This window comes from Rattus norvegicus, chromosome 3 (assembly GCF_021556685.1).
Source record: "Rattus norvegicus strain SHRSP/BbbUtx chromosome 3, alternate assembly SHRSP_T2T, whole genome shotgun sequence".
NCBI classification, from domain to species: domain Eukaryota; kingdom Metazoa; phylum Chordata; class Mammalia; order Rodentia; family Muridae; genus Rattus; species Rattus norvegicus.
In genome coordinates, this window is record NC_141536.1 from 145,726,608 (window position 1) to 145,741,680 (window position 15,073).

The window sequence follows — 15,073 nt, forward strand, 5'->3', positions numbered from 1 at the left end:
CTTCTCTTTCTACTAGAGCAGTATCTCCAGGGTCATGGTTATGCTGGTTGGTTCTACCTGTCAACTTGACACTGGAGTAGAAAATTAAGATTTCTTTGGAAAGTCAGTTGTGTTGGATGGTGTTTTGCTGGGGTGTGTTTTCCTGAAGCAGACACAGGTAAAAGGCTAAGGCAGACTCATGAAGCAATGTTTTGCTGAAACAGACAAGGGTGAAAGGATGTTTTACTAAAGCAAGCACATGAAAGGACATGTGATGAAGGATTCTTCAATAGTAACATGTATGTATTGGTCTTACATTGCGGAGTTGAGCTCCATATGTTGGGAATCCATAGGAAGAAATGCACCGAAAAGCTTCTGGTGGTGTGCTGCGGCTTCTGGCTGCTTCCTTGGACTCAGGCCAACTGGCAAAGTGATGTCGGATGAAACAAACTCATGAGTAGCTTTGGTACATCAGACTCGCATGCTGAGGCCAGACACGTGGAGGACACATGATGCTTGGACGGAGTATAAACAGGACTCAATGGATTGTGTCTTGGCTTGCTGGTTGAGCTAGCTGTGCAACGCTTGGTCTTAAGTCTTTGCTGATTTTCACTTTGCTGCAAGAGGCACAGCAGAGAACTTCTCCTGGCTTCCGGCTGGCACTGGTACCTCCTGCTGAAGCCAGTTTGGCTGAGGCCTAGCTGTTCCTGCTAGGTTGCACCAATGCTGCTGCTATCCTGACACTATTGACCTGGACTTGTGGTATATCTGTGAAGGGTTTTCCAGTGGATCAAGCTGCTGCTGCCGACCTGTGAACTGAACTGCTGATTTCCTGAAAATGCAGATGGGATTTTCTCCAAAGAACCATTCCTAAACAGGTCTCCTCACCCCCAGCTTTGAGTTTCTGCCTTGACTCCCCTCCATGATGGACGGTAACCTGGGATTGGAATAAACCCCTTCTTCCCAACGGTGCTTTGGTCAGGTTATTTACCACAGCTACAGAAAGGAAACTAGAGACACAGCTAACAGTCTGATGGCTTGTCTGAAAAAGGAACAATTTTCCACTTTATAAATGGGCAGGAGAGCCGTGCTGGGCAACCTGCCAAGCAATGGACAGGGAACTCCCTACCAGTTTGTAAACTCACTCTTTTCTGGCTATTTGTGATGATTCTAGTAACTGCAGTAACTTGTACCTCCAGACTTTGGTCTCCCCAGTCCTGTGCCCCAGTCCTGGCCACCAGGAGACATGTTTATCCATTACTTCCCATTTCTTACTAAGTACTCACTGCTCCCCTCCAGTAACTGAGAGCCTACAAAAGGCAACTTCTCAGTGTCTTTCCCCCACTCGCCTGCTCCCCTATTACCACCCAGGTCTCATAGGAGGAAGCAGGCTGATTCTTAGACCTCTTCTGTGGGCCCCAAATAAAAGCCTCCACAGGTTGTTCTCTCCATTGTCTTTTTCTCAGACCTTACAGAAACAAGACAAGCATTGGAGTCAGAGGGTCCCTGACCATAGCATGCAGTCACCCAGAGGCCCCTGGGCCCTGGTATCAGTTTCCCCATGCTTCCGTCCCTTCGCTGCAGAGATATAGAGTGGTTCTGGATCATGTTCATGGGAGTGACTGTTAATGTGGTGAAACCTCATTGGTTATCCACCATTTTGTAGGAACTGCCCTGGCCTATAGGAATGAACACTTCACAGCCACGTCTCTGCTGTATCATTTTGTTCCACTGGTTGCAGTTCAACTATTCAGGAGAGACACCAAGGCCAACTAAATTCCCTCAGGAATCTAGAATTGGGACCTCTCCGACATTCTTTCTGGATAGTCACCAACTTAGTCATTTCAGGATCCCATGAGATCCAGACTGGTCTCAAACTCACTATGTGGTCAAGGCTCACCTTGAACTCATGATCTTCCCACCTCTACCTGGGCATTACTAGCATGAATAGTCATGGCATCTCTAGCTGATCTTCAGAGAAGATTTAGCATTTGGGAGCACTGGTCCTGCAGACAAACAAAAGAGAGGCAATTTGGGGAAGAGGGAAGGTGGGGAAGAATGGACATGAATTCAGAGAAGCACAGCTAAGTGGAGAGAAAGCCCTCCTGGTGCATATGGCTGCAACAGTCTCTTGCCGTCCCTTGGTGGGGAGAACCTCTCCTTTTCCTGGTGCAGCAAGCTCTAATGGAGTTCTCCTCCTGCAGTGTCCTCATGAATGTTCTCTGGGAAGAATGTTCTCACAAGATACTGCTCAGATCTCTAAGCTTTCCTCGTCTGATGCAAACTCCGTTCTGACTGGTGGCTTGCTGCGCTTCCTGTTTTCTTTGTTTTTTTGTTTTTTTGTTTTTTTTTCTTTTTTTCTGGAGCTGGGGACCAAACCCAGGGCCTTGCGCTTGCAAGAGCTCTACCACTGAGCTAAATCCCCAGCCGCTTCCTGTTTTCTAAAGGAACTCTGATCGTGGCTTTACAGCCTGCAGGGGACACAGCATTAAGACTGTGTCTTCAGCCTTGACAGTTCTCCTGGGCTGTATGTACCTTGTCTAGCCAACTCAAAGGGTCACAACAAAAACTTGAGTCACAGGCAAACTGGGTGCATTAGTTATGCACACAGTAGGACAGTCCCTGCCTTTGAGACCTTGCTCCTCTGGAGCTTGCTAAACACCTTCCTTAGACTCTAGGGCAGGTACCTCAGCACCTTGTTGGTGTTTACATGTACGGCTGTTTTGTCTGCATGTGTGTCTGTAACACACACACACACACACACACACACACACACACACACACACCAGTGCCAGAAGAAGCCAAAGGAGAACATCAGATCCCCTGTGACTGGAGTTAAAATGGCTGTGAGCTGCTTGATGTGGGTGCTGGGATCTGAACCCTGGTCCTTTGGAAGAACAGTCAGTGCTCTTAACCGCTGAGCCACTGCTCCAGACCCTCAGCACCTTTTTTGTTGTTTTTACAATTCAGTGAGCCAGAGTTGATTTTGTTGCTCACCTCCAGAAAGAATCTTAAACAATCTTAATAAAAATGAGAGATTTGAGGAGAAGGGATGATCAAAATAGATTATACAGTTCTCAAAAAAGGTATTTTTAAAATGAGGGGGCGGGAAAGAAATCACCCCGGGGTCTGCATGATGGGGTCACAGGTTTGTGGAGCTGTAGTGAAAATGGACTCTGTAAAGACCCTTCCAGGAGCAGGGAAGTACCATGAAGGAGACACAAGAAGATAGTCTCTCTGAGAGCAAACTCAAAGGAAGGGCAGGAAGCTGGATCTGACACGAGGACCGGAGGAGCAGATGAGAATAAAGAAGTAACTGGAATAAACCGTTACCTTGAATTTGCCAGATGTGGTAGGAGGCAGAGGTATCTGGATCTCTCTGAGTTCTAGGCCAGCCTGGTCTACATAGTGAGAGAAAACCAACCAACCAACCAACCCAACCCACTAACCAACTAACTAATCAACCAACCAACCAACTAGCCAAACAAACAAACAAACAAACAAAACTAGTTATCTTGGATTTGGATCTTCATGAATAGATTCCTAGACTATCATGGAAACATTTCCCCCAAACAGAAACAGAAGAAAGATTTTAAAAATGAGTTTGTCTCAAGAGTCTCGATGAAATCCCGGCAGACCTTGGGGCATCCAAGGGTTAGGGACACTAAATGACGCGGTGAGTAGGCGGTTGTGAAGGGTCCAGATGAAAAGGATGGAGTCCCAAGCTGGCTGAGGAGAAGGAAGACGCAGAGGACGAGTCTGGACAGCAGGGCTCACTTACCACAGCCTTTTTATTTACTTGTGTGTGTGAGCAAGAGTCAGCCAAGTACACACAAAAATCCATTCCTTGGTGTTCCTGAGCAGTCAGGTTTATTTAGACAAGTTTTTTTTGTTTATTCACATTCATCTGCGTTGTTTCCAGTGTTCTGTTCTCCCATACCGAGTGGCCATAACATTTGTGTCTCCATCTTCAGAGAATTTCTGGGTAATGTGATGGTATGTTTACCCTTTTTTTTTTTTTTTTTTTTTTTTTGGTTCTTTTTTTTCGGAGCTGGGGACCGAACCCAGGGCCTTGTGCTTCCTAGGCAAGCGCTCTACCACTGAGCTAAATCCCCAACCCCTTATGTTTACCCTTTTAAGACAATGCCCAACTGTTCTCCAAGCTGGCTGAGGAGAAGGAAGATGCAGAGGACAAGTTCATCTTTCCAGCGGCAGTGTATTAAAACCTCACTCTGTACCCTCACCAGCACCCCACACTGCCTTTTGATTCTGGCCAGTGTCCTGGTGTGTAATGGAATTTTACTGCGTTTTAAACTCATTTCTCCCTAATCAGAGAGATGAACACTTTCCATGGGCGTTAACAGGGGCTCTCTTTGGAGGTGTGTAGTGCGATGTTTGCCTTCCATTGCACATTTTGCTTTGGTTTCATTGGCGTTTTGTTTAATGCACGAACTGAGCTGTGCGTCATGGGGGTCAAGAGAGGGAAACTGATGTCTTTAAGGGTTGTGTTTGGCACTTGCACTGGCTAATTGTGTGTCAATTTGAGACAAGCTAGTTATTTTGAAAGAGAAAACCTCAGCTGAGAAAAACCCCACTAGACTGGCACATGGGCTAGTCTCTGGGGTATTTTTTTTTTTTTGATAGATGATTGATGGGAGAGGATCCGAATCCCTGTGGGTGGTGCCACTCCTGGGCTGGTGGTCCTATCCAAGGAAGCTGAGCAAAGCATGAGGAACAAGCCATAACCAACACTCCTTCTTGACTTTCCTCAGTGATGGGCAGTTATCTGGAGGGGTAAGTGGAATAAATCCTTTCCTCTCCAAGTTGCTTTCGGTTATAGTGTTTTATTACAGCAATAGAAACCCTACTTTATACAGCCATTCATTAAGGTGGGCCAAGAAAGGTGAACTAATGCCTTTAAGATCTTTCTCTGCAAAACTCCAACCTTTCCCTCCTCATGAGTCGCCACAGAACTGCTTCTTCTGCTGTGCCCCTCACCTCTTGGTGTTGAAGAATGCTTATACATATGGCTGGAGTGACAGAGTAGATTCGACTATCCATGCGATTTTTTCATGGATATAACTACGCTTACGTTTTGTAGACAGAAGCCCTTCTCAGCACATATTTTGATAGACACCAGAAACAACATGTTACTACTGGTTGGGTCCACTTGCAGAAGAAGAGTGGGCTTGTGCTGTCTGTGATTTGCATTCGTAGGTTTTCCAGGTTGGCTGGCTGAACTGCCTGACAATCTATTGCTGTCAATCCTGGCGCAAACACAACTTGGAAAGTAATTCAAGTTGTCTTGGTCCCGTGGCTGTTCACAGCCAAGTAGAAAGCTGAAATAATTCATATATCTGCATTCTTTCAATCTGTTCTTCTTGACGATTATTTGGAATAGTTCTTAATCTACTTGCTTTTCAAACAATGTCATTTCTGGGTAACTGAAGACTCTTAGAGGAAAAGGGTTAAAGTTGGTAAAGGATCCTGGAACTGTGTCTCCTGGCAATGCTGTTAGCTGGTAAGCCTTCATTTTTAGAAGGTTCCTGTCAGCCCAACAAGTTCCACAGATCTCTGGTTTGGGGGGAGCTGTTCACATTCTGGGATATGTAAACAGTGACAGACTCAGAAGTCCAGAGGTTGGGAGACACTGTAGGGAGCCTTCTCAGGCAGGACACTAAAGCCCCAAGAGGTAATATGTGTGAGTGACTGCATCACTCCTTTGCAGAATCTTTCTGGAGCCTCTGACACATCATCCATCTCTTTATTCCCCCATGTACTCATTTAAGCTTTTTTGTCAGAGTCCCACAACTCTTTGTAGCTTGCTAGACTAATGAGCAGGTATTATGCCCTCTCTGTAGCCTCAGTGCCAGTGTCTGGAACCGGCAGTCATTTAACAAGACGCTATGAATAGAAGAGTGTTGGCAGAGGTAGCAGAAGGAAGTACAAACCGGAAAAAATATAACAGTGACAATAGTGCTATCATGTTCCTCAAATGTGGACCATGTGTCAGAGACTGTATACAACTTACATTTATTTTTAATTAAATGTTCACAATAACTCTGTAAAGTAAACACAGCTGTTCTTATTTTATCAGTGAGAAACTAAGACAGTCATAAATAATTTCCTGAACTTACACAGCTATAAAGAGGCAATGCTAGGGGCTGGGGATTTAGCTCAGTGGTAGAGCGCTTACCTAGGAAGCGCAAGGCCCTGGGTTCGGTCCCCAGCTCCGAAAAAAAGAACCAAAAAAAAAAAAAAAAAAAAAAAAGAGGCAATGCTAACACTTGAACCCAAGCATTTGACAACTTTGCCCCCAAACTACTCTTTAAATATTACAATTGTTGAAAAACTTAAATGCAATTCCTCTCTCCCTTTAAAAAAAAAAAAAGAGTCGTGTCTCAAGAGTCTTTTCCTTGTTGAGCAGATGTTGTGGATTTGATCTAATGCCGCTGTATTATGTTAATCTGGTCCCCAATATTGTACCAGAATCTACATGGGACCCTGCACCCAGTTGGTTTTGATTGGTAAATAAAGTTGCCAGCAATCAACGGCTGGGCAGGAAGACAGAGGCTGGACTTTAGGATTCCTGAGCAGGGGACTGAGGAAAAAGCAGGAAAAGGTACATCTGCCAAGAAAGGTAGAGAGATACCAGGCCTGAGGTGCAGAAGACAGAGAAACATTTGTCATGTAGGTGCTGGGGAACATGCCGAGGGGCTGCAGGTCTGGGTCAGGGCAGCAAAGATGGGATATAGATTTTAGTAAGTAATAACTGGGAATATCAAAGGAGGGTCTGCCAGCCACATGGAGGCTAGGAAGTAGCCTAGCCCATTGAGCTGTCTAAGGCATATTAAAGTATAAAGGCTGTGTGTGTGTGTGTGTGTGTGTGTGTGTGTGTGTGTGTGTGTCATTCGTTCAGGAACCTAGATAACACTGGAGCCCTGCCACTGCTGGGTGGGAGTCGATTTGAGCAGGATTAATTGGGTACTGCTATAAGCAGACATTGCTATGAGATGACAGGGCCATGGGCCAGTCAAGAGTTCCAGCATGGCGGAGCTCGCTGCTGAGCCCACAGTACTTACAGTGAGAATATGCACTATTTCTGCCGTGTGACGGTGAATAAATGATTCCGTGCTTTCATCATAAGGTATAGTTTGGCTCAAAGAAGACAAAGATCTTAGGAACTTCAACTTTTGAAGTTCACCCTGAATTTGTGGGAAAAATGATAAAAATCTAATTACACATCACAATTGCAATTACACATCACAATTTGACAGATGTACAGAGCTTTTGCAAAGTTCCTTGAATGTTTTTAAGTGTATGCCATCTTATTCTGTCCAGATCAGTCTTTACAAGGAATGCACAAATCAGAAGCGTGCCAAGGAACTTCCTTACCACCTCCTTGGCTGGGGGCCTCACGCCAGGCCCTGGGCTACACTGAGTGCCCTCTCCACTTCAGGCTTCACTACCCCGTCTACCTACCCTCTGTCTGCTGCTAGGTTAGATTCCCAGCGTGACCTCTGGTTCTGTTGCTTCTAGTTTCTTGATGTCATTTGAGTCACCATTTCAAATCAAGTTCTTTTTTTTTTTTTTTTTTTTTTTTGTTCTTTTTTTCGGAGCTGGGGACCTTACACTTCCTAGGCAAGCGCTCTACCACTGAGCTAAATCCCCAACCCCTCAAGTCAAGTTCTTAAGGCTTCCTTAAAAAAATGCAAGCTCTGACTTGAATAAAATTTTTTCATATCAATACTTTGTTTTTGGCTCTTATCAGAAAGCAAAATCTTATTATAGAAACTTTAAAATAAAGTGTAAAGAGGAAAATATAGACCGATTCCAACCTTAAGAATATTTCTTCCCAGAACTCAAGAGGCAGAGGCTGGTGGATCTCTGTGAGTTTGAGGCCAGCCTGGTCTATATAGAGAATTCCAAGACAGCTGGGGCTATTACACTGAGAAACCCTGTCTCAAAAAACAATAACAAAGCAAAAAGCGAACAGCAACAGCAGCAGCAGTCTTTGGGTCTTCTCCCAGCTACAGATGGGATAAATTAGCACTCATTCCCTAGAGAACAAGGAGCATCTATGGCCTCCACCTGCTCCCAAGGGCAGGAATTACAGGAGCATCCCCTATCCTGCATTTCCTGCTCTCCCAGTTTTGTTTTTGTTTGTTTGTATCCTTTTTCTTTTTGTGGCCAGGTGCATTGTTCTCAATTTTTTTTTTTTTTTTTTGGTTCTTTTTTTCGGAGCTGGGGACCGAACCCAGGGCCTTGCGCTTCCTAGGTAAGCGCTCTACCACTGAGCTAAATCTCCAGCCTTATTCTCAAATTTAAATTTGATCAGTGTGATGGTTTGTATATGCTCAGCCCAGGGAGTAGAGGCACTAGTGGAGGGTGTGGCCCTGTTGAAGTAGGTGTGGCCTTGTTGGAGTAGATGTGTCACTGTGGGGGTGAGCTTTGTCCTAGCTTCCTGTGCCTTCCACTGTGCCTTCAGATGAAGATGTGGAACTCTCAGCTCCTCCTGCACCCTGCCTGCCTGGATGCTGCCATGCTCCTGCCTTGATGATAATGAACTGAACCTGTGAACCTGTAAGCCAGCCCCAATTAAATGTTGTCCTTATAAAAATTGCCTTGGTCGGGGTTGGGGATTTAGCTCAGTGGTAGAGCACTTGCCTAGCAAGCGCAAGGCCCTGGGTTCGGTCCCCAGCTCTGAAAAAAGGGGAAAAAAAAAAAAGAATTGCCTTGGTCATAGCAGTAAAACCCTAACTAAGACAATCAGGTAATTCCTTATCTACAGGAGTTTAACAGTACCCAACGAAGTCAAGACCCTTCCCAATGTGATACAGCTGACCTCTTCAAATCCAGTCTTGCTTTGTCCCCAAGGCAGTCACAGGTCCAGTCAATTAACTTCCATGATGCCCTTTTTTGCTTGTGGGTGTAACTTCCTACCCTCTCTACATTTCTTGCTATAACTGCACGCATTTTAGGAGTTGAATCGTAACTTTTTGTCTTGAAGCAGTCACGAGCCCTTCCTAAGCACACCCGCAGCTATCACAACATCTGAGATAACCTCATATAATTATTTTTCTCTTTATCTATTCCTTTGTTAACAAAGGAGTGGGCTTTCTTTTGTTTTAATTCACTGTACCAATCTAAATCCTTTATTAAGCAAAGAAAATTTTTATAAAACCTTGTGATATTAGACACAAAGAGTAGTTTCAAATTTTAAAATAAAATATTTTACCGCAACACTGAATACCAACAGACTGATTTCTGGTGTGTTGTTGTTGTTGAATTAGCATTATACATAAAAATCTCTAATTTAATAAAATTTCATAAACCAAGAATTCATTTAGGGGCTGGAGAGATGGCTCAGCGGTTAGGAGCACTGACTGCTCTTCCAGAGGTCCTGAGTTCAATTCCCAGCAGCCACATGGTGGCTCACAACCATCCATAATGGGATCCGATGCCCTCTTCTGGTGTGTCTGAAGACAGCGACAGTGTACTCACATTATATAAAATAAATAAATAAATCAAAAAAAAAAAAGAATTCACATTTAGCCCACAAAGAGAGATGGTATCAGTGTTCTAGAAGCCTCTCTGCTATGGTGTCCCAGTGCAGGCTCCAAAGGTTCTTTAGTGTAATTTGACAACTTTCGGCTGATTATATTTATGTTACAAGGTAATTTTATGACTTTTTAAAGCATCATATCACAAAATGTACCGTTTGAAGGCAGTATATAGAATTCTATGAATTCTAAGACATGCACATACATACAGGTTACCACCACCATAGCCAGGGCACAGAACAGTTCTATTGCCCTTAAGTTCCCCTCAGGCTGCCATTCCTCTTTGGCCATGCCCTCGCCACGCCCTCCCATGGGAACCTCTCTTCTGTTTACCTTCACTGTCATTCTGTTCTAAGTTGTCCTGTAACTGAAAGAATACCGATAAGGTATGAGTGACTGGCTTCTTTGGTGATGATGCCTTGGAGACAGAACTGTGCTGCTCTGACTATCTCCTGTTTACCCTTCCATTGGTGAGCATTAGTCAGCATTCTGGTGTATAGACATGCTGTAGCTTTTTAATCTCACCATACTATGTGTGACTGGCATTAGGCCTTATAAGTAGCAGGTGTGTATTTACTTACTCCTTGTTGATTGGATAAATGAGATTTAAAAGCCCCAAAGAAGGTAAAATTGCTGGGAATACTAACAGAAAGAAGTTGCTGAAGAAAATGCTTTCCATGAAAGCCGAGGCCAAGCAAATTATTCCACGTAGGATAGGAGACATTAAGTTAGAGAGTAAGAAAGTGAACTGTTTGGCAGACAAGCATGAGGACCTCAGTTCAATTCCCAGGACTCATTTGAAAACTATGAGTGTGGTTAGCCAGACTAGTCTAATCGGAGAGTCGCAGATTGACTCGATCTCAATCAAACATGGTGGCTCACTCCTGAGGAACAAGCTTGGTCCTCTACATGCATGTGCACTCAATATGCATCCACACACACACACACACACACACACACACACACACACACACACACAGAAAGAGAGAGAGAGAGAGAGAGAGAGAGAGAGAGAGAGAGAGAGAGAACGAATGAACATACATTTTCTGGTAAACATTAAAAGTGAAAATCAAAACAATGCTGATTTTGGACAGTTATAAGGACCTAGCATCTAATTCTCTTTGGTGACAGTACAAATCCACTTTATGTCAGTGGTTCTCAACCTTCTTGATGCTATAACCCTGTTGTGGTGACTCCCAAACAAAATTATTTTGTTGTTATTTTATAACAACAATTTTGCTACTGCTATGAATCATAACTGTCTGATATGTCACGACCCACAGGTTGAGAACCACTGTTTATATGCTAAGTAGACATTTTAGCAGAATCTACTGAAAGTTTGAAAACGGCACTTACAGAAACTGTTGGGAAAGTGCTTGCTGTGTGTGGTGGTCTGAGTGAGAATGGCCCCCATAGGCGCATATGTTTGAATACTTGGTCCCCAGGCTTTGGAACTACGGAAAGGATTAGGAAGTGGCAGTTGGAGGAGCTGTGCCATTAGAGATGGGCCTTGAGTTTCAAAAGTGCACACCATTCCCAGGGCGAGCTTTCTCTGCCTTCTGCTTTTAGACCAAGTTGTGAGCTCTCCACCTCTGGCCTCCATATGCATGTATACACATACGAACATGACACACACAGGAACATAGACCACATGTATACACATTTGAACATGACATACACAGAAATATATACCACATGTATACACATGTGAACATGACACACACAGGAACATAGACCACATGTATACACATACGAACATGACACACACAGGAACATAGACCATACATACACACACACAAGTGACACATACTGCTTGAGACATTTATTGGTGTATCAAAGAATTATTTATGGGATATAGAGAAACAGATACCTAAGAATATTTATCTATGAACTAAAAGAAAAAAAATCAACCAGAAAGAATCTAATGGCTAATGGTGGGATATTGTTAAACAAATTAGGGCATTGTTTTCTTTTTTAATTTTGAGATTATCTACATATGAGTGGTTTGCCTGTATTATGCATGTGCACCATGTGTGTGCCGGATGCCTTCAGAGGTCAGAAGAGGATGTCAGTTCCTGGGATGGGAGTTATAGACAGTTGGGGGATGCCATCTGGGTGTCAAGAACGGAACCTGGGTCCTCAGAAAGAGTGGCCAGTGCCCTCAGCTGCTGAGCCATCTCTGCAGCCTCCAGCGTCGTTTTCTTTCTTTTTTTTTGGGGGGGGGTTCTTTTTTTCGGAGCTGGGGACCGAACCCAGGGCCTTGCGCTTCCTAGGTAAGCGCTCTACCACTGAGCTAAATCCCCAGCCCCCAGCGTCGTTTTCTTATATTCCACTTAGTCATTTATGTTTGTTTTAAAGCTACAGAAAGAAATTCTTGGGAGGCAGAGGCAGGTAGATCTTTGAGTTCAACCAGCCTGGTCTGTATGAGTTCTAAGACAGCCAGGATACATAGAGAGACACTACGTAGTCTTACCCCAATTTTCAAGGTCCAGCACTGTGTGTGCCCATGCCTGTCTTTACCCTATCTTGTATCACCATCCCCCTCTGTGACCAGGATTTAAGCGTTGAGGACTTGGGTTCCTCAAGAGTGCTATGTCCCCTCTGACTACTTCTATAGTGCTCCATGCTCGAAGTTCTAACTTTCACTCTCTTCTTTTAACCCTTGGACCTGAGCTCAGAGATAACTTCCTCAGAGGTGCCTTCCCTTCCCTCAGGTCAAGGTCTCTTACATTCTCACAGGACTGGGTCACCTCAACAATGAGACACCGGATAACTAGTAAACAGGACAGTACAGAGCTGCAGTTACTCACCTAGAACATGCGTGACTATTTTTACTGGTTTTCTATAATTAGAGACATTTGTAGGGATAGAAAATGCTAATAGTGGTTATGTGAAGAAAGTGGGATTAGAGAAGATTAACCTTTACTTTTTATTATGGCTCTAATATTTATTTTGTTTCTTATAAATATAATAAATAATTTTAATGATTTATAAATATAAAAATTACAAGGATAAAAATACATTTTATAACCCATAAAGTACTTGTATATATAATAATGGATTATTGAAAATATTTTTTATTATTGGGAATAAATTGGATTGTTCATTAAGACTGCTGTACATACCTTTAGATCACCATGTAAAACCTCCTGGATAGACTGGACCAGCCTCTCAACACTGGCCTCACTGAGGGGCTCCTGGAGAGTTGGGGATCTGAGATTATCTGGAAGGGACTCCTGAGGGAGTATAGGGATGTCAGAGATGTCCGAATCTAATACCAAAAGAAAGACACTGGTGATGCCTCCGTGTGCTGTGAAGTGACGTTGCCACAGGGCAGGCATCTTCTCCTGCACCCCTGACCCAGACGCTGTCCTCCCCCAACTCCCACGTTTTTTTCAACTGCAAAATCAGTTTCTTAGAGCTTCCTAGCCACAAGGACCTGTAGGCCAGAGCGTAATAAAATGGTAAAGATAATAACCTTTAAAATCTCAAGTCTCAATGCCTCGGTTGATAGTTGACCAGTGTTCCTAGAGCTTCTCCAACCGTCTGAATGTGAATAGACAAATGATTGACCTTCTGCAGGAGGCCAGTATGTCCGTAGGTCACAATGGCCACACAGATCTTGTCAGGAAAATCAATTCTGAAAATCCTTCCATCTTAATTCAGAGAACCAAACAGGTCAAAACCAACACTGAATTTTCATAACCAGCTTTCAACTTCAGATACAGGGATCTGCTGCTTCTGGTAGGTGCCCAGGACTGGAATCCTAGACCTTTCCAATGACTACCAAAAACCTACACAAACATCGGAGAGGCTGCTTTCCCTTGGATGCACTGAGGTACAGAAGCCTATCCTAAGCAATCCCAGTATGATCTTGTTGTCAGAGAACAAATTCAATGATAAAAGAGATGGCCTCATAGAAGGGAAAAAATTCAGCATTTCACAAATAATTGAAACTCCTGGGGTCTGGACTTAACCGTAAAAACTTCTTTAAAACTCAGTTCAAAGAGTCGCTACACAACGAGTAAGCAGAGCACATCCAGCACTGCTCTCCTGCCGACTTGAAAAGATTAAAAGGGCCCTGAGGATTGCAACCCTGGTTTTGTTCTCTCTCTGGTCTCCTGAAGGACTCAGCTGGGGAAGGAAGTCCTCCACTTCCTGTCTTCACTGATTACAGTAATTACAGTCTCCGCTTATTTCCCTCTGGTCAGGACGGAGGTTCTTCACTCTGCCTCATCTCCCCTTCCTCCACATGTGTTACCGCTCTCTTCCTTGCTGACTCCTCCCCTCTCTTCAGGTCTAAGCTCCAAATGCCCCCTGGCCAATAAGGACCTGTGGCACATCAAATACTCTGACCTGCACGCCCCATCACCTGGATTACACGTGACTCTAGCTGTGTATCTCCAAGTACGCGGTGCCTGTGCTGCTCATGGCTGCATCTCCAAGGAGTCTGGTCATGTTGGGACACAGCAGGACATTGACCTCTGAGCAGATGGATGACCCACTGTGATCCCAGGCATGGCTGACCCTCCCTCCTCTTCTCTCAGGGGTTGTCTTTAGCCCTTCCTAAAACTGCTGACCAGGACCACTGACAGCAGGGTTCCCGTGTCTCTTCCTTGTTGTCTCAGCCTCGTGTTAATTCTTCCACAGTGCTCACCATTCCTCCGATTGCCTTAGTTACTGTGTTTTGTAAGGTCTCTTTGCTGTGCTGTGCCAGCTACAGATAGCGGGGACCATGGGTGTTGGTTACTGAATATCCAGTGGTTACCAAATATACTGCCGTACACTCAGCCTCTCCTCCTGTACTCAATCCCTGTTTGCTGAATGCAGGATAGTTAACCTGCAGGCCAATTCAGATCCCACCTTCAACATGAAGACACTCCAGCCGTCAGCCACACCGGTCTCTCTTTTTATGAAATCCCTCAAAGTTTTAACATCATGAACCAAATTAATGAACCTCTGGCTAAGGGCTATTCAATCAATAGCTCTTGGTAGGACTCTTTTTTTTTTGAGATTTATTTATTTTTATTTGATGTGTAAGCATGCTTTGTCTGCATTTATGTCTGTGCACCATGTGCGTGCAATATCCAAAGAGGTCAGAAATGAGGATTGGATCTCCTGGAACTGGGTAACAGAGGGGGTGAGCTACCCCATGGGTCTGGGATTCGAACCTGGTGCTCCACGAGTGCAGTGAGTACTGTAGGCCACACTTTAAAAGAGAAGTCTAGGGTATAGCTTGGTGGCAGAACATTACCTAGCATGTAAAAAGTCCTGGGTTCAACTCCTAGTATGGGAAAACAGGGCAAAAATCCTTCTTTCCATTCAGTTTTAAAATACACACGCGTCCCTCTCACCTGCAAATTCAACACTAGGTCCGCCTTTGTGAATGTCATCTAAGTTGCTCAGCTGTAGATCTACACTTCCTGAGTCACTGTCAGAAGCACAGGGGATCACTACTTCTTCTGTGCCACTGACCCTGGAAAGCAGAGAGGAAATTCAAAGACTTAGTTTCCCAGAAGCGCCTTGGCCAT

At 44.3% G+C, this 15,073-nt stretch overlaps 1 protein-coding gene across 13 annotated transcripts in view; it reads right to left on the reverse strand.

The window, feature by feature from the left end:
• Positions 1–15,073, reverse strand: part of Mroh8 (maestro heat-like repeat family member 8) — a 68,560-nt gene that overhangs the window by 44,585 nt on the left and 8,902 nt on the right. For 11 of the 13 annotated variants that reach the window (NM_001431803.1, NM_001431801.1, NM_001431806.1 and 8 more), the window contains 3 exon segments: positions 7,062–7,184; positions 12,668–12,813; positions 14,897–15,018. In NM_001431803.1, the coding sequence (NP_001418732.1) occupies positions 7,062–7,184; positions 12,668–12,813; positions 14,897–15,018 (391 nt within the window). 13 annotated transcript variants of the gene reach the window in all.